This window comes from Herpailurus yagouaroundi, unplaced genomic scaffold (assembly GCF_014898765.1).
Source record: "Herpailurus yagouaroundi ecotype Mexico unplaced genomic scaffold, PumYag 161, whole genome shotgun sequence".
Classification (NCBI taxonomy): Eukaryota; Metazoa; Chordata; class Mammalia; order Carnivora; family Felidae; genus Herpailurus; species Herpailurus yagouaroundi.
Window position 1 is genome coordinate 25,425,268 of NW_024412402.1, and position 18,774 is coordinate 25,444,041.

The following is an 18,774-nucleotide window of genomic DNA, read 5'->3' on the forward strand; positions in this document are numbered from 1 at the left end:
TTTCCAGAGAAGAATCCTTTGATCTGTTGCTGGAGTCAGGCAGGAGGAATGGGCAGGAATCCCCTGACTGAGATGGCCCTTATGCCCCACTGCAAACCTCTCCACACTCTGCTGCACAGATCCCTCCAAGCCTGGAGACACTCGGGCTCAGCTTTTCCGGAGAGTGTGGTCCCCTGGGGTTGGGCACCAGTGGGGAAGCAGCTGGGGAAGAGGCTTGAGGAGTGTGTAAGGCAGGGGACAGAGATGTCCTCCGGCTGCATGGTGTCTGGGACGTCAGGTAAGTCCTTAGGCTGGAAGTGGGGAGTGGTCGAAACTTCTTCCACTCTCCTAGGCCATTTACTGACCCACTGCCCTTTGCAGTCTTCTGAGATTTTCTTGAAACTTCCTCTCTGCTTTGTCTTCTCTTCAGGTCTTGTTTTTTACAAACTTCTACTTTTGCATTCCTTCATTTTTATTTTAGTGGAGTGTGAGGAAGGCTAGCAATAGTTGTTATGTTCAGTTAGTCATGCTAATCCTGTTCACTTCTGAGATTTTTGCCTGCTCAGTTTCAGACGGGCTTCTTGTCTTCAAGGTTTCTCCTTTATGTGACGAGGGGTCTCGATATAGAGTCTTATCCAGTAGATTGCTGGAGTATGGTGACATCCAAGGACAATGGGTCAGTGTCAGATGGGCCTGGGATTGTACCCTAGTCTGCTGCTCACCAATTGTGTGACCTTGAAGCAAATGTTTTAATCTCTTAGAGCCTCAGCTATTGTTTATTTTTAATCACTGGTAATCAGTGGCTTATGTCCAACAGGACAGTGTCAGGGTGGCCGGCTTGGCAGGCTGGCCCAGTCTCTGTCATGTATTCCCAGACCCACTGGAGCTAAGACCAAGCCCAGTGCCTCTGAGTCCTACTGTCCAGGTGGACAACAGGCAGGCAAGGAGCCTCAGAGCCAAGTTCTGCAGCTGGGGTAGGCCAAAGGGTCCATGGCCACAAGCCAAATGTAGCACATCTTTCTCCAGCATACCTTTCACTGGTGCCATTTATTATTATTTTTAAATGTTTATTTGTTTGTAGAGAGAATGCCAAGCAGGCTCTGAGCTGTCAGTGCAGAGCCCGATGCAGGGCTCGAACACGTGAACCATGAGATCATGACCTGAGCCAAAATCAAGAGTTGGATGCTTAACCAACGAAGTCACCCAAGCACCCCTCACTGGTGCCATTTAAAATATAATTTTAAATTATAGAATGGACACATTATGGAATGGAATACAAAATTAGTCCTCATCTAAGGAATAAAAGAGTTTTCATTTAGATCATCACCTTGCACTAGATACTTGAGGTGCAAAATAAACATCAGACTCTCGGCTCCTCCAAAAGAATAACTAACAGAAATGCACACTCTCATTGTAAAAATTACATTAATCAAGAACAGATGCCTCGTGAGTGACTGCCCTGTAAGCTCTGTGCTGAGTGGTAGAGTTTCCAAGATGAATAAGATAAATCTCCTGACATCACAGGAACTTAACTCTAATTGGAGGTGGGAAACAATGTCAAGATTAGTTAATTTATTTTGCTGATGAATTGGGAAAGGTCATGGTTAATTCAGAATGTCTCCCTGGCTTTAAGACAATCCTTTCTCTTTTCTGCTTGCCGTTCACAGTGCTGGCCACCATCAACTTGCAGTCACAGCATGAGTTGCAGTTATTAACCAACTTTCTCTTAAGTGTCCAGGTAAGTCTGGCCCAGGAGCAGCTGCCTGCTCTGCTTGGCATGAGTGTAGGAAGTCTTAGAGTCAAGTAGAACCTCTGTCAGGAAGTGTGTGGTGTTTTGGGGTACCTGCAGCTATGCCCAGGGCTCTGGGACAGGGGAAGAAGGACTCAGGACTCGCTCAGCCTTTCATCTCACAGACATCCTGTTGCACTGTGGCTCTTAACCCCTGTTGTCCCCATGTTGCCACACCCCCAGTCAGAATAGCAGTGGAGAAGTGGAGAAGTTTCTCTAAGTTGTTGCTATATAGACTGATGCATGAATGTGGTTTCCTGCCTCTGGAGAAAGGGGCCCTTTTTGGAGCTCTAGGCTCAGTTTGCTCATAGAAGCTCTGGACTAGAATTCTGTGGACTCCACAAAAATGCTTTCCTGTCCTGTACTGTGTGTCTGACCTTAACTTGTAGGTTTCTAGGCCTAGAAAGATTATTTCATCAGCAGGATGGGAGGCCTGAGCCATTCCAGGTCAGAGGAGAAAAGAGTTTCTAACTATAAGTCCACATCTCTCAAGTTGATGGGAATTTACAGTTAAATCCTATTCTGATTGATTTCTCTTCTCTAGAATTCATGTGTCTGTCTTTCCTAAGGAGGCAGATGGAATCTGGCCATGGCCCATTCATAGAGCTGAGGCCCCATCTCTCACCATGTCTTACTGAAGGGTGTGAATGCTCCAAATTGTCACCACCTATTAGATATAGGCATTGATCCCAGGCCTAGTGTGGAGCTGTTGGAGTGTTCATATCACTCGTGAATAGGTGCCCACAGAGATGGTAGGGCTGTTCTCCATCCCACCTGTTTGTTTGGTAGAGCAGAAGTAGCATCCGAAGGCACATCCATCTGAAGTCACCATGGAAGTGTGAAGCCGTGGAAGATGAGGGCTGCCCATGTGTATGATGTGGCTACTACTTGAGTTTAGAGGGACAAATGGAATGAGAAGAGATGGGGCAGGATGGGAACTGACCCCAGGGAGATTTTGTTAGGCTGATCAGGGGAGAGACAGTAGGTCTGGGTGGGCCTGGGTCCAGACCCTTTCTCCTTGCCTTCCTTCCTCCAGTGTTCACTGAGTGTCTGCTCTGCATGTAGAGTGTGGCTAGGCCCTCTTACCCTGAAGTAACTAAGATAGTAGGGTCTGTGTCCTCATGGGGTTTGTGACCTACCTGTGGAAATATGTGTCCAATAAACAGTTCCCCAGCAACTGAGTAGGATTGTGCTTGAGTGCTGTCCAAGGCAGGTATAGCATTTTGTGAGCTTCCCCTCTGCCCACTCTGTAGTGTGATCTCTCTGTGCTTCTCTTTCCTCTTCTGTGAAGTGTGAATGATGGTAGTATCTTCTCATAGGGTTGAGGATCAAATGAGGTAATATTTGGAAAGCACTTGGGATAGCAAGGCTTCATGTTGGCTCCTTTCTAGTCATCCTTAGAGAGCGGCCCCACACCTGTGCACCCAGGCCAGGTCATCCTGCTGACAGACTGGTACTGCCAATGGCCTTTCTGTCCACAGTTCAGGGATGTCTGTTTTCCTCAAGGAAGAGGACTTAGATCAAAGTCTGCTTTGAATACTCAAACAGGATAGTTCCAGCTCTGCTTACTTTGGGATGTCAAAACCTTGCTGGGTCCTCATGTTCATGTCCAGTGATGGTTTCTTGAGCTCTTCCCAAGTGCTAGGCATCATGTGCTGAAGGCTGTACATGTAATATCTCATTTAATTCTCCCAGTAACCAGGTGAGCTGTCTCCTCATTTTACAGTTAAGGGCACAGATTTATAGAACAAATAGAGCACCCAGTAAGTGACTGGTGAGGGAGTATAGCACAGTTGACTGAGGCAGAGTTCTAGCTCTTCACCACATTGTGTGGGGCAGTGACCTGGGCCACTGGTAGATACCCCCATACCTTGGCCCTGGCACCCTCAAGTTGGGAAATCCCTTCCTGGCACTGGAGACTATTGACATATGACACTTGGAATCTACTTCTCCCTTAGTGACTTAAACATGGTATAGTGTATCCCCTTCTTGGGAGGGAGACAGCTGTAAAGACAACCAAACCACCAGTCTTGCTAAAAAAATTGTTGTGACTACTTTGACCTTTACTCTGGTGGGGTTGGTATCTTCTACTCATAAGATAATAAATCTACCCCATCACTCTGGACCAGATTTTGTTGCTCTGTATGTGTTGTCCTCTAAATGTAAGGCCATCACTAACAGAGAAAGTACTTGATAAATGAGGATGAATGAGGAAGGATCTCTAGTAGGAAACCTGAAACAGCAGCAAATTAGTCCTTACACCTCCCTCAGATGCTCTGGTTCTTCTGAAAACATGGCAGAATAAAGCATGGCTCTGGGAATGATTTCTGCTTCCTGGGGACAATCCCATGGGAAAGTCAGTACTCTGAGGTAATATTAAAGACTTAATTGTTATTGAACATCCTAGCCAAGGTGTGAAGCCAATTATTGTGGCTGCAGTGCCTGAACTGTGAATAAGTGTGCTATATAGTGCTCTGATTTTCTTGTCCAGTTTTACACTTTTGTTTAAGCTAGATCTCAAGAAAGGGCCCACTCTATAGCCCTCGGACTCTTCCAGCACCTGAGGGGTCTGCATCCTCGGCGTGCCCTTCAGAAATGGAATTATCCTGATATAACATTCTCCTTCCCCGAGAGAGGATAGGCAAAGGTTGGCTTGGCCTGGAAAGCAAACCAATGTAGGAAAAGACTCTCGGAGCACATGCTGAATTCTAATGCAGACTAACATTGAACACACATTTCTGTGTTTTCTCACTAGCACCATATGCAACATTAAAGCCACATTAAGGCAGCAGGGTCTCCTGCATCAACTGTGTTAGTTCGTTCCACTTTCCACCTGAAGTGTGGAGGCCACATGTGGAGATTCAGCTGGTGCTCGTGCATTTGGTCCTCATCTGTGCTCTGCTTTTGATAGACCTTAAGTCAAGGAGTGTGTGGCCAGGGATGAGTTGGGAGGGTCGAGGGGCTAGAATTTCCCTGAAGGAAGAGCTCTCCTCTGCCTCTTTTGGCCAGCTAACTTCTCATTTTGTGGTGTCCAGAGGGTTCAGCCCAAGATGGTGATGGAGTACTGGACCGGGTGGTTTGACTCGTGGGGAGGCCCACACAACATACTGGATTCTTCTGGTGAGTGCTTTACGGTACCTATATCCACCATGTGTATTGACCTACAAAGTAAAAATCAGTTCCAAATAACCTGCTAATTGATGTAAATAAGCTGTAGGGTGCAAGGCTCCTGGGATTATCTGCATATAATAGTCAGATCTTGATAGTCCAGAGTCATTTGTCTTGACATTTAAAGAGAATGGTAGGACTTTTAACAGTACATTATCATGTTTCTGTATTAGATAAATAACGTGTGCCTATTGCAAACATCCTGCAAATACAGAAAATGTAGAAAGAAGAAATAAAAATCCCAGAGCCCAGAGAAAACACATGCAGTTGACTGTTGAACAATGTGCAGGTTAAGGGTGCTGACCCCCTGCACAGTTGAAATCTGGGTATAACTTTTGACTCACCCCAAATATAACTAATAGCCTGCTATTGACCAAAAACCTACTGATACCATGAACAATTGATTAACACATATTTTGTACATGGTATGTATCATATACTGTATTATTACAACAAAGCAAGCTAGAGGGAAGACAATGCTATTAAGAAAATCATATGGAAGAGAAAATACAGCACTGCACTATAAAAAAGTGTACATAAGTGGAGCTGCACAGCTCAAACCCATGTTGTTCAAGGGTCAGCTGTAGAGTGTGCTAGCAGTTTGCTATCTCTGTCTGCAGCCCTGTACGCACACACAGATAGAGATATGGACACATACAGTCACATCTGCTCTGTGTTACCTGCTTGTGCCAGTGACTGACACAAATGGAGAGCCTTCCACACTATTAGAGAGTCCATCACTGTTTTAAAGGATGCAAAGAGGGGCGCCTGGGTGGCGCAGTCGGTTAAGCGTCCGACTTCAGCCAGGTCACGATCTCGCGGTCCGTGAGTTCGAGCCCCGCATCAGGCTCTGGGCTGATGGCTCAGAGCCTGGAGCCTGTTTCCGATTCTGTCTCCCTCTCTCTCTGCCCCTCCCCCGTTCATGCTCTGTCTCTCTCTGTCCCAAAAATAAATAAACGTTGAAAAAAAAAATTTAAAGGATGCAAAGAACCCTGTGGTGTTGGTGATTAAAACATGATTTATTTAGCCATTCTCTTATTGATGAACACTTAGGTTGCTTCCAGTGGTTTTCGTTTTTTTTAATTTATTTTTAATTAATTTTTTTTTTTTTTAGAGATCAGGGAGAGAGAGAGAGAGGGAGAGCGAGAGAATCTTAAGCAGGTTCCAATGCTCCGTGCAGGGCCCCTGATGAAGGACTTGATCTCATGACCCCAGGAGCATGACCTGAGCCAAATTCAAGAGTTGGATGCTCAACTCCTGAGCTCAACACCTAAGTCACCCAGGCACCCCCCAGTGGTTTTTGTTAATTGAACACCATTGCAGTGAACATTCTTGAACATCCAGTTTTGCATACCTGGCATATTATTTTTCCTAGCTTAAGTTCCTAGCAATAGAATTGCTACATGAATGAAGTTTCAGTATACATTTCGGTGTACATGTACTCTGGCAAGATGTTAGCAATTCTTACTATTATTAAACAAGAATACTTATTTCCCACAGATTCATCAATACTGAGTTTTTAAAAAAAATTAATATTTTCCAATATGATTGCCAATACGTGTGTGTGTGTGTGTATAAAAGTACTTGATAGGGGCGCCTGGGTGGCGCAGTCGGTTAAGCGTCCGGCTTCAGCCAGGTCACGATCTCGCGCTCCGTGAGTTCGAGCCCCGCGTCAGGCTCTGGGCTGATGGCTCAGAGCCTGGAGCCTGTTTCCGATTCTATGTCTCCCTCTCTCTGCCCCTCCCCCGTTCATGCTCTGTCTCTCTCTGTCCCAAAAATAAATGAACGTTGAAAAAAAAAAAATTTAAAAGTACTTGATATTTCTCCTTTGATGTTATGTTTTCACATCTTTGGCTTATTTTCTCATAGAGGTGGGATTGGGGAGGTGATCAGAATTAAACATCTCCAATTATGAGTCCAGTCTTTTGCATCTTTCCAAGTGTGAGTAATGGTTGAGAAGGGTGGACGTAGCCCAAGCAGCACACTGTTCTGATCGTAGTCATCAGGGACATGGTGGAACCGACAGCTGGAAGGCTGCAGCTCGGGGGTCGTGGTGCTGGCCCATTTCTCTTCATGCCCTTCATGTTCTGTGATTGCGGTTCTAGTGGAAGCTGAAGGGCAGAGCTATGGAGTTGAATTTGATGGGGTTGGGGGATCAGAAAAGCTGAGAGGCTTGTCCCAATCTCTGACTCGCTCTGCACATCCCCTCTCTCCCCTCCTGCTGCAGAGGTTTTAAAAACAGTGTCTGCCATTCTCGATGCTGGCTCCTCCATCAACCTCTACATGTTCCATGGAGGCACCAACTTTGGCTTCATAAATGGAGCCATGCATTTTCATGACTATAAGTCTGATGTCACCAGCTATGGTAAGTAGTCCCCAACACTGGCCTTCCCTGGAACATGCCACATTTGCATGTCTGGGGCTTTTTGTGGAGAATCATTTAGGGGCAGCATCTGGCACTTTAATGCATTCGGCTCTAGAGTGCCTGGGGAAGGGATAGTTTTGTCTGGATTGTCACTTTTAAATTTCTAGAGCAGTAGGAGATGGAAGCCCATGGACATGCCTGTGAGCCTTTGGAAATGAGAGGCACAGGCAGGGTGAAGGCAGATTCTTCAATGAGGGCAGCCTCTTTAGGCCCTTGAGATGTGTGACCTCTGATTCCCTTTAGGTTGAGAGTCCACAGAAGGTAGGCAAGATGCAGGAAATTGAGGGTCATGCTATGGCCATGGCACTTTTAGTGTCACTTTATAGTATTTAGTATTTATTGTATTCTGACTGATGGCTCACACGAAAAGTGTTTTGCCTCCCAGATTACTGAGAAAAAGACCCTGCCTCTATACTCCAGCTTCTCCTTTCTCTTTTTTTCTGCTGCGGACACTGTCCTGTGATACAGGTGACAAGTGACAGTGTCCTGGTGTCTTGCAGACTACGATGCTGTGCTGACAGAGGCGGGGGATTACACAGCTAAATACTTCAAGCTCCGAAGTTTCTTTGGCTCCATCTCAGGTACCTGGCAGTCAGCAGACTTGAGCACCTATTTGGGCCCTTACTTGTGCTCTGAGACCCCTAAAGAGTTACTTCTTCACTATCCCACCTAAACCCCAGTTGACCTATGTGCAAGAATGTCCCTAGACAAGGACAGGCAAGTTTGAGAAACTGTTTTCATCATAGTTTGTGTGCTTGCAGCTTCATCTTTTCTCTGGGCGGTAAGACTCCTGAGGGTATGAGAAAGTCCCCTGCACCCCCGCCCCCACATTACCTTCCCAGTGGGAATCAGGCAGTCTAAGACTGTTTACATCTTGGCTCCAGAATAAAGGATCACACTGGGCTGTGGACAAGAGCCAGTGGCTAGGGAGGCTGGAGGAGGCAATGACTTTTTGGGATGGCCCTCTTGTCTGTGTTGCAGGTGTACCTCTCCCTCCCCAGCCTGACCTTCTTCCCAAGATTGCATATGAGCCCTTGAGCCTGAATTTTTACCTGTCACTGTGGGATGCCCTGCAGTACATGGAGGAGGTGAGTGCAGCAGGGTAGAGAATCCAGGGCAGTTGCTAGGTGGGCAAGCAGGGCTGTGGAGGGGTAAAAAATGCTTGATAGCTTTGAGGTCTGTTTTATGACATTAGAGCTCAGAGTTAAGAGAACAGACTTTTGCTAGGGTATGAAGTGGGAAGGAACAAAAAGAACTTGAAGAAAAACTGGGTAACACAGTAGGAAGTCTTTTTCTCCAGCCTGGGTGGACAGAGAGGAGGTGAGGAGGCCTGTGAGTGGGCTCTATCCCTCTCTGAGAATAGGGTGCACCCTGGAGCTGACTCAGGGGGGTGCTGTGATGCAGCAATGGTGGTGGTTTGAAAGGCCACAGGTCTGATACATTGCTGGGCTTCATTCCATTGCCTTCACACACACGCGTGACCCTGGATAGCCATGGGTTAATGTGATAAGTCAAAATCAGAACTTTGGAGGTTGGAGAACCAGTTGGCAGGACTGGCTCCCCATGTTTGTGTAATGAGAAGTCAAACTAGTAGAAAAGGCTAGAGGGCCCCTTGCCCCACAGCCAGCCCCAGGTAGGATCTGTCTGCTACTCCACACTCCCCGAGAAGCCTCAGGATGAAATTTGTGCCTCTTTTCTCCTCTGCCTAGTCTGCATCTTTACCGACTCTTCTCTCTACAGCCAGTCAATTCTGAAAAACCAGTCAATATGGAGAACCTGCCAATAAACAATGGAAATGGACAGTCATTTGGGTACACTCTGTATGAGACTACCATTGCTTCATCAGGTGTCCTTAGTGGTCTTGTGCGTGACCGGGGACAGGTAGGAATGTCTTCTCTTAATTCCTGTGACCTTGTAGTCATCCAGCCCTACCATATACATCTGACTCTCTCTCCTGAGTCTTCATGTATCTGCCTGGTACCAGTGTGTAGAAATGGCCCATCATTGTCTTTTTCAACTACAATCATGGGCTAATGCCCATTTTTCCTCCTATGCCTGGCTAACACCCATATTCACCACACACACATAATATTACCCCTTTCTTTGCTTAGCAGAAATTCCTCTTATGCCACTCACCTGTGGACCCATGGATGCTTTCTGTCTGTTCCTTTGGCAGGTATTTGTGAACACAGTGTCTATAGGATTCTTGGACTATGAAAAGCAGAAGATCGTTATTCCCTTGATCCAGGTTTGTTATTCTGGGGAGCTGGGTAATGGCTAGCACCAGCTGCTTCCTGAATAGGTTTGGTGGGAGTCAAAGAGGAAGACCTAGAAGATGGGAGCCTTCTTAATCACAGAGCTGCTGATGGCAAGAAGGGAAGAGGATTGGTATCTGATCAGTGGGTACTTTTTCACACCCATCCTCAGAGTTCAGGGAATAACTGGGGTTCCACAAAGAAATCTTATGGCTGGGTAATCAGGCAGTCATCATCAACCACTATGTTCCTGGCAGGGTTACACCAGGCTGAGGATCTTGGTGGAGAATCGTGGGCGAGTCAACTACGGGGATAATATTGATGACCAGCGCAAAGGTGGGTCATAGCATGTGCTAAGAGAAGAGCTTCTAGTGCTTAGCAGTGCCTGGCTATATTTTCTTCATACCAGCATGCCAGCAGTTCATGGAGGCTGACTCTCATGAGGTAGAGTCATTGTAGCCCATTGTAGCCCTTTGGAGGGAGCCCATTGTGGAAACCCATTGAAGGCAGGTGGGTCATGGAGGCCCATTGGAAGGAAGAGGTTTGTAGAGTCCTATTGGAGACAGGTGGGTTGCAGAGGGCCATTGGAGGGAGCTGAGTCATGGAGGCCCACTGGAGGGAGGTGGATGTGGGCCTGAAAGTCCCACCTGGGTTCTGACCTCTTTCCTATGCATGTTGTCCACATGTCCATGGTGAACACACAGGAAACACTGAGCCAGCCTTTCCACATCTCTCTGGGCTGCAGTCTGCTTTATCAGGGGATAATCTGCTTGGGGTGGGGTGGGGGTGGTGAGACTTAAGGAAGGGGATCCCCAGAAATCGAAAAATGGCATAGGACCCTTGCCTTCTTGGATCTTCACACTCAATTTCTTTTCTTGATCCACCTTGGAAATCCATTGATGATCTCATTTGTGGTGGGGAGGAGGAGTTAGTACATACAGTAAACAAATGCTCTTGATGGTATGCTCCCCTAGGAATATTTTACCAATTCATGTTATTTTTCCTGGGTTGTTTGTTTGTTTGTTTGTTTGTTTTTTGAAAGAGGCTGAGAGAGGTGGGGGAGGGGCAGAAGGAGAGAGAGAATCCCAAGCAGGCTCCATGCCTGGCATGGAACCTGACGTGGGCTTGATCTCATGACTGTCAGATCATGACCTGAGCTGAAATCAAGAGTCGGATTCTCAGCAAACTGAGCCACCCAGATGCCTCTATTTTTCCTGGTCTTCTAAACCTTCTATGCTTAAATGTGCCTCTTCCTTTTCATCTGTCAAAATGTGGGTGGTTTCATGTAAGTTGTGACATAAGAATTCAGACAAATAAATCCTACTACTGTAAGGGACACTGGTGACCTCCCAGCTCTCATGGGTGTTTGCCTTTGTAATGAGGAAGTTTGTGCATCCCTTCCCTGCCTGCCAGGGAAGCACTGTGGCCCAGCCATTGGGGGCTTCTTGGGTCCTGGAGATTGGCCCTCTCTGGATAGGCCTCACAGTTGCTTCTAGCATTGTCCAGGCTTACCTTCCTTTTCCCCTAAGCAATCCCCCCGGTGTTACTCTCTGGATCTCAGCTTCTTCCTCCAAGGAGCTCCATCTCCAGGCCCATCTTCACTTCCTTTGCTCTCCTGGGGACAGGAAGGGATTGCCAGCATGACCCTGTTCCCAGTCTTTGCCTCCCAGGTCCCTGATTAAGATGTGCCTTGGACTCTCACTGTGGAGTTCTTACCCTGGAGCAGTTCAGTGTTTTTAAGTCATAGACCTACCCCCACATACACCTGTACCTGCAATTTAAGAGTCCACAGGCTCCATGGAACCTATTTACAGTCCCAAGCCTATTCACAATCCCTCTTCAGAAACTCAGCAGCTCCATGATTATGAGGACCTTGGAAGCTGCTCCAGGACCAACATCGATGGCTCCTCCCCCCAGGCACTAGTTAATCACTATGCAAAAGTGTGCATCGGTCCTCAGACTCAGATGCCCAAATCATATTGCCATCTGTTCACAATTCAAATACTTAAACAATATATCCTTAATCCTAGGCCATATAGAAGATTTCTGGCTGAGTTATTAGGTCTGTTTAGTTTGGGACACCACTGAATCTGACCTTGAAGCTAAGTTAGAACTGTTGTTACCTCTTGATCATTTGCCCACTGGGCTTCATTTTATTGTGTTGGAATTCTCATACTCAAAAGGGAGTTTCCCCTTCAGAGAGAGACCAGAGACTGTTCTCACCCTATGACATTCTCAGCTCTGTCATTGCCCTTAGATGTACTCTTCCATGCAAGTCCCAGAGAAGGCCTGGCAAATATTGCTATTACTAACTCTTCTCTCCTTTGGGATTTCTAGAGGAGGTTTTATACCACGTGAAGAGCTCTGTATTATATACTGTAGGGAGTATATACTTCTGGAGGAATTTTCACTTGAACTTTCCAGAAACTCTCCATGTATGTGCTGGGCCTTAGCTGGGTCAGCTGTGCCCCTTCCTTTGGCCTTATTCATGTTTCCTTGGCTTCTTCCAACAGGTTTAATTGGAAATATCTATCTGAATGATTCTCCCTTGAAAAAATTCAGAATCTACAGCTTGGATATGAAAAAGAGCTTCTTTCAGAGGTGAGTCCTGACCCCATGAAGTGTGTGTACCCATGGATAACATGTAATAAGAGCCAGGAAGGCCCTGCTCTGGCCTAGCTCCTCCCGATCACATGTAAACAGACCCAGAGCTCAGAGCAGCTTGCTCAGGGTAGGGGCAGTACCAACGCTAAAGACTGGGGAATTTCCATGATATGCTGTTAACAGGTGGTGAAAATTTGGGATGCCTTTGTGATTGAGTGCGGGATAGGGTCCAGATCTGAGAATGTGCCCTTCTTCTTTCTTGTCTTCTGTTCATAGGTTCAGCGTCGACAAATGGAGCCCTATCCCTGCAGTACCTACGTTCCCTGCTTTCTTTTTGGGTGTCTTGTCAATTTCCCTTTCCCCTTTTGACACCTTCATGAAGCTGGAGGTTTGTAGTCCCCTTACTGCCTGGGTTCTCCAGTCTTCCCTCCGAGGGCTCTGAGCCCAAGCCCCTGTACTTGCCCTTGCTGGAGCCTTCTATATCACCTGCACCCAGAGAGTCTCTGTCTTTGTGTTGCCCTCTCTGAAGGGTCTCTGGGGCCTCCCTGGAGAGGCGGAGTGGACTCAAAGCAGAAGAACCACCTGGTGATACTTCTTAGGGTCCAGGTCTGAGCTTGGGTGCCTTGCTGGGGAGGCTTAGAGCTAGTGGACACAGGAGATAGAATACCCCATGTGTTAACCTCATGACTGTTAAAATATCCATTCATACTGATATCTTGGAAGCTGAGAGAAGAATGCAAGGCATGTGTCCATCTCTGTCTTCTCATGTGACTTTATATTCAGTGCCTTTCATGGTAAACTAACCCCTTTCCCACTCTGCTTAAAGGGCTGGGAGAAGGGGGTTGTATTCATCAATGGCCAAAACCTTGGACGCTACTGGAACATCGGACCCCAGGAGACCCTCTACCTCCCAGGTGCCTGGTTGGATCAAGGCATCAACCAGGTGGGAACACTTGCAAGTCCTTCCCTTGTCCCAGCCCTCCCCAGTATCACAGTGTTTCCCTGGGGGCTGCGGGTGACAGTCTATTAAGGTTGGTTAGGGCAGGAGAGGGGGGGCAGAAGGTTTAGCCAGCTCCTTCTGTATTCCTCCTTGGTGCTGATGAGTTGTGGGTCCCCATTCCTTCCAGCCTGCTTCTCAATCCCTTCCCCTAAGGCACCCTCATCTGGCTCCAAGACAAACCTCGGCTACTGTCATACACCAGCCCTTCTCTCTCCCAGGTCATTGTTTTCGAGGAGAAGATGGCAGGCCCTGTGATACAGTTCACTGAAACACCCCACCTAGGCAGGAACCAGTACCTTGATTGAGCAGCACCGCTCCTGCGCCCCCTGGAAGCAGGAGAGCACCACTGTCCTCCCAGCTGAGCAAGGCCTGGTGCTCTGCTCCCTGACACTCTCCCATGTGGGAGAGTTTCCTTAAGTAACATTCTCAGGCAGCCATGGGGGCTACAGCTCTGCCCCCTACTTTAATTCAAGGCCCTAAACTTGGAAGAACTGAAGAAGAGAAGTGGAATAGGAGGGAGGGACCCTCTTCTTACCTAAGTGGCTTCTTGACTGGGCTTTGTTGATGGCACCTTTCTACTTTCCTGCTCTTTGGGAGAGGACAGAGGGATGTCTCTCTGGGGGGTGGGAATGTCTCATCATATCTCCACGTGATGAGGTTTGCTTCTATGATGTTCTCACCTGCACTCAGCATGGCCCTCATGGCCCCTTTTCATTTCTGAAATAGAAGGTTTGTCACCATTTGTATAGAATGGGGAAGGGGGTGATGTCTCACCTCTCTCTGGGATTCTGGAAGAAGCTCCATTTGAGAGACACACACATCTTCTTCTTTTCCTTTCCACTTTAACTGCATCTGACAGGATGACAAGCCAAGCTTAGGAGAAACAGAAATACTCAGCCTGAATTAGAGAATATTTCTGGTTTTACTTGATGAGAAGGAACATCAGCTGAGGAGGGAATGCAGGCCCTAGAAGAAACCACACCCCAATATGAGGGCCCAGCTCCAGTGGCTTGGGCAGGGAGCCTCCCTGCTATGTTGGTGTAACCACGGGGCCTGCAAGCCTAGACCAGACCTTGCTTCCGACTCAGTCTCTCCTTCAATCCTTGTAACTAAGCAGGAGGGAGGAGAGCCAGTCTTCCTTTGCAACTGTCTGTCCAAATTTGAGGTGCTTGTTCTAGGGATCAAGTCCACTGGTTTGGCTTAGGTTCACTGTCCTGAATTGCAATAAAGCGAGAGTTGAATCAAACCCTTTTTAGTGATATTTCTGATCCCATCTGTGCCCCTGTTTACCACAGGCAAAGGCATTGTGGTGTCAGGCACCCATTTAGTCTATCTGGCACTGAGAATCTAGACCCTGAGTTTACCTAGTTAGTGGATGATCTAACTCCTGGCTCCTTACCACCTCCCTCCTGACCTTCATTCTGCCTGACATGTCATTGTGGATTGCTAGTGCCCTTGGAGAGGAGAAGTCAAGTACATATTCACTCTGGTGCTGGTGGGTAGTTGCAAGAATCTGCTAGATAGCCAAGAGCTCGACATGTGAGTTAGCTACAGAGGGTGAGTTTTCCTCACGAATAACATCTGGATTGTACTGCCAGAAACTAAGTGTTGCCAGTAATAATCAAACGTAAATAGCCAATACCTCTCCAGGATGATGACTATGCCAGGAATCCATAAAGGCCTGTGGGGAATAGCAGGCCATGGGGCTCCCAGCCATCCCATGGCTTACATCTTGGGCTTGGCTAAGGAAAGGACTCTGCAGTAGGGCATTTGTGGTGTGTAGCCACTGGGCCCAAGAGCTGAGCCTGGGTCAAGGACATACAATAACAAGGGGCTGGGCCCAAGGGTCCTACTATCTGGGGATGGCCAGCACTGGGAGCGGTGTCACTGTACCTTACTTTATACCTGACTGTGTTCTTACAAAGGTGTATGTAAAGGTTGGCTTTGTTGGAAGATGTGATAGGGAACTGGTATTTAAATGAATCTTACAGCAAATCCTTTTATAAAGTGAAGAATCCCCTTTAATTGCTTTTATCAAAATCTGTTTAGGGATGCATTGGTCCTCTTGCTCCATCTTACTGTCCTTGACCTTCTTATCTGCCAGCTAACCCTGCAGCTTCTCTCTGTCAAAGCCCCTTGGCAGAGCTCATCCTACAGAGTTTATTCATGTTTGTCAGGACCTTCCCTACTGGATAGCTTCATCACAGAATCTTTAGAAGACTCTTCATCACCCCCACATCTCTAGACCTGCTTCTTGGGCCTCTTCTTCCCTCTGTCCACACTCACTGTGGGTGCATCACTAACCAGGGTTTGTAAACAGCCTGGAAATTCATGCTCTCCAATGTTTATCTCCATCTGAGCTCCAGATCTACTGGCTGTACACTCACCTTTGCCCCTGCATGTGATGACAAAGTCCGATTATTCCCCCATGATCCCTGCTGCACTCTGTCCCGTAGCAGGAAATGGTTATTCTGTGTCTCAGATTGGTTTTAGCTTCTCCATTTTATATTGCACAACCACTCCACCACTCCATTCTCCTGGCTGTATCTCAGGCATATCCAGAACCTGACCACTTCTCTCTGTCCCAAGGCTTGCTCTTCTGACTCACCATCATCTCCTGCCTGGATCATGGCAGGAGCCACCTCCGCTAGCCTGCCCTGCCCTCTGTTTATGGTCAGCACAGAAAGGGGAGTGATTTCTTTATAGGCCAGGCCAGTTTGGCCCTTTGCTCCAAACCCTCCAACGGCTCCACTTCCCTTTTTACTTGCAGAAGCCAAAAGCTTTGCCCGGTTCCCAGGGCCAGTATATTCTGTGCACCCCACCAACTGCATCCATCTTACCTCCCACCCAACCCCTCCTGTCTTGCCAGTCAGTTGTAGACACACTGGCCTTTTTGCTGATCTTTAAAAATGCTAAGTACTCTCTGCCTGGAAGTGAGTTCCCGTTTCTGGAATGGTCTGATCCAGGTAACTGTGTGTCTGTACTCTACTGCTCTTCTGGGTCCTCTCATCAGGGAGGCCTTCCTGACCACCCTAGAGAGGGGATCAACTCCTCCTCAGCTACACTCTGACACCCCTATCTGGCCTCATACTTCTCGTTAGACCAGATCACATCTAAAATACCGTATATGCCTGGTGTTCATCTGTCTTGTCCCTAAGGAGGGAAGCTCCATGAAGACAAGTGCTCTGTGCTAGTTCCTAGAATAATGCCTGCTCATAGTAGGCACCTGCCAAGTAAATACTTGTTGGATGGTTAAAGCAGTAAATGAGAATAAAGTAAGGCAGGGCTGCAGAGGATTAGGGCTATTAAAAACCATGTTTGACTTTTAATTTTGGAAACAAATTAAATACAGTTAAATTAAAACAGACCAGATGGTGCGGCTGCACAGGCTCCACCCTCACCCCAGGCTCTGTTCTGGTGGCTCCTAGACCCCGGCCTCACTCTTGTGGTGGGGAGCAGGAACACACTGGGTTTGAGAAACAAATTGTAGTCACGGACCCAACTCTGATTGATAACAAACTCATTCCCAACAAAGATGAAAGCTGCAGTCCACCAGGGTTATAATTATAAATAAATACACATGCGGCTAAGAGAGGCTATTAGGTGAAATCAACAGAAATAGCATCCGCCAAAAAAAACAAAAATAAAAACAGAATATCCCATTTTGTTGTTCATTATCAATTTCCTGAAAAATAAGCCCTGGGTTTTTGGCTAGGAAGGTGGCCTAAGACCAGCCAGGCTGACCTGAGCATTCAGGGCTGGTTTCAGTGAGTGAGGCAGTGCTGTGCCTGGGCATGAATTCACTCATTTGGTGGGTGCCCTGTGCACACCTCCTCCCTCCCCTCCCATGACACCCCACTTGATTCTGAGGGGTTGATTTCCAGAGCCACCATAGAAAGTGTAAGAGGCTGGGAATATCCTGCAAGGTGGCTCAGGGTTCTCAGGGATATGATCCCATCGGATGGTTTCACGAATGCTGTGGGAAGTTAAATCCGTTTCAAAATAGGCAGCCAATGCTATTTTTTGAATGTTAGGTTGCTGGACTGAATCCTACCCACCCACCCAGGAGTGGGTTCTTAGCGGTCCTCAGACCGGTCCTGTGAGTTTAAATGGAGTGGGGGCTGTTAGGGTTAAAAAATAAACACCTCTTCAGTAGGCTCAGTCCTTTCCTTTTCCTCCAGTTGGGAGGAAAATTGTGCTTCCAACTTTCAGGAGCATGAGTGATAGCCAGCAGAGGGCTGTCCCTGTCAGTAGCCTCCAGGTACAGGGAAGTAACACATGCACACTGTTCTTCCTCAGGGGTGGGGGTGGGGGGAGAGGGAACAAGCAGCAGGCTTGTTCTCATGCTCCCAACTCAGGGAGAAGGGAGAGTTTTGTTCCCATTTTGTGTTTACAATAGAATGATTTCCAAAGTAATGTGTGCTCAGGTCTCCTTTCCCCTCAGGATCCAAATGATCTCTGCCCCTTTTCCACAAGTCCCTCTGCTAACCCAAAGCCCCTTCCTCCCTTAAACAGGGGCAGGAAGGAGTACTGGATGGCCCCTGCCTCCCTCCTCTTTCTGCCTTGCCCACCCCTGGCTCACTTCAGCCCCTGAGGTCTGTGGTTCTCAAGAGCTCCAGAAAGAGGGCTCCTGCCCTCCCCAGTCCCAGCCCAAGCAAGAGGCCATGGAGCCCAGTGGGCAGTGGGGAGACAGTGTCTAGACAGGGGCCTGCATGATCTTAGTCCAGGTCAGTCCATGACCTGTGCTGGCTCAAGGGCCCACCTCCTTCCCTGTGCTGGAAGGAGCAGGCTTGAGGGATGTGGGCCCGGAGTAGGGGACTCCACTCCCACCACAAGCCTGAGGTATGGGGGAGCCTGATGGCAGGCCCAGGCTCCCCTCATGCAGGGTGGTTGCCTGTTGGGATCAAAGACAGCCTTATGCTCTGGAAATAGGAACCAGAGGAAAGCCACAGAGGTATGTCTACTTGAGAGCAGCTCTCCGAGGACAGGGCGGGGCAGTGTTCCTGATGCCTGGGCAGGGGGCTGTTCTCTGGTCTTCAGAATTCCCTGGCCAGGTGGCCTGTGCAGTCGTGCTGGGCCCCAGGAGCAGGGAGCCGGGCAAGGCCACACTGCACTTGACAGCTGGGGTCTTTTCACCTCTCTCCCAGCCTAGCATCACTCCAGGGCTTAGGTGCCCACCGCATCTGCTCCGTCAGGCCCTGTCAGTGCAGGAAGCTCTGGGGAGGCGTGCTGGGGCACCGGCTCGCTGGTTGGCATGACTTGGCTAGCAGCTGGGCCCCTGGTCATACTGGATGGAAGGTAACAACAGGTCTGGGATTTCTGTGCTTTGATTCTCCGTCCTTTGTCCCGGCATCAGGCTGGGCTCTCTCTGAAGCCCCCAGTATAGAAAGGAGGGTGATGGTGATTCCTTAGGAGTTTGCCTCGGAGGGACCATCAGCCATGGGGAGAGGATGGAAGGCCAGGAACAGGGTTCGAGAAGGAGGCTCCTGTGAAGGGGAGAAGAATATGGGTGAGGTGTTTAAGCAGGGAGGCAGGTGAGGGGCAGCCAGTCTGG

The 18,774-nt window shown here is 48.1% G+C and overlaps 2 protein-coding genes across 5 annotated transcripts in view; one reads left to right on the forward strand and one right to left on the reverse strand.

The window, feature by feature from the left end:
- GLB1L2 (galactosidase beta 1 like 2) overlaps positions 1-16,858 on the forward strand; it is a 54,338-nt gene extending 37,480 nt beyond the window's left edge. For all 3 annotated transcript variants that reach the window (XM_040483592.1, XM_040483593.1, XM_040483594.1), the window contains 12 exons: positions 1,647-1,717; positions 4,804-4,888; positions 7,164-7,301; positions 7,862-7,942; positions 8,343-8,449; positions 9,102-9,242; positions 9,538-9,609; positions 9,874-9,952; positions 12,130-12,217; positions 12,497-12,608; positions 13,047-13,163; positions 13,439-16,858. In XM_040483592.1, coding sequence (XP_040339526.1) covers positions 1,647-1,717; positions 4,804-4,888; positions 7,164-7,301; positions 7,862-7,942; positions 8,343-8,449; positions 9,102-9,242; positions 9,538-9,609; positions 9,874-9,952; positions 12,130-12,217; positions 12,497-12,608; positions 13,047-13,163; positions 13,439-13,525 — 1,178 coding nt within the window. In that variant the 3' untranslated portion in view covers positions 13,526-16,858. The remainder of the gene's footprint in view (positions 1-1,646; positions 1,718-4,803; positions 4,889-7,163; positions 7,302-7,861; positions 7,943-8,342; positions 8,450-9,101; positions 9,243-9,537; positions 9,610-9,873; positions 9,953-12,129; positions 12,218-12,496; positions 12,609-13,046; positions 13,164-13,438) is intronic.
- Positions 16,764-18,774, reverse strand: part of B3GAT1 (beta-1,3-glucuronyltransferase 1) — a 30,209-nt gene continuing 28,198 nt past the window's right edge. For both annotated transcript variants that reach the window (XM_040483597.1, XM_040483596.1), the window contains exon 7: positions 16,764-18,706. The gene's annotated coding sequence lies outside the window, so the exon portion shown is untranslated. The remainder of the gene's footprint in view (positions 18,707-18,774) is intronic.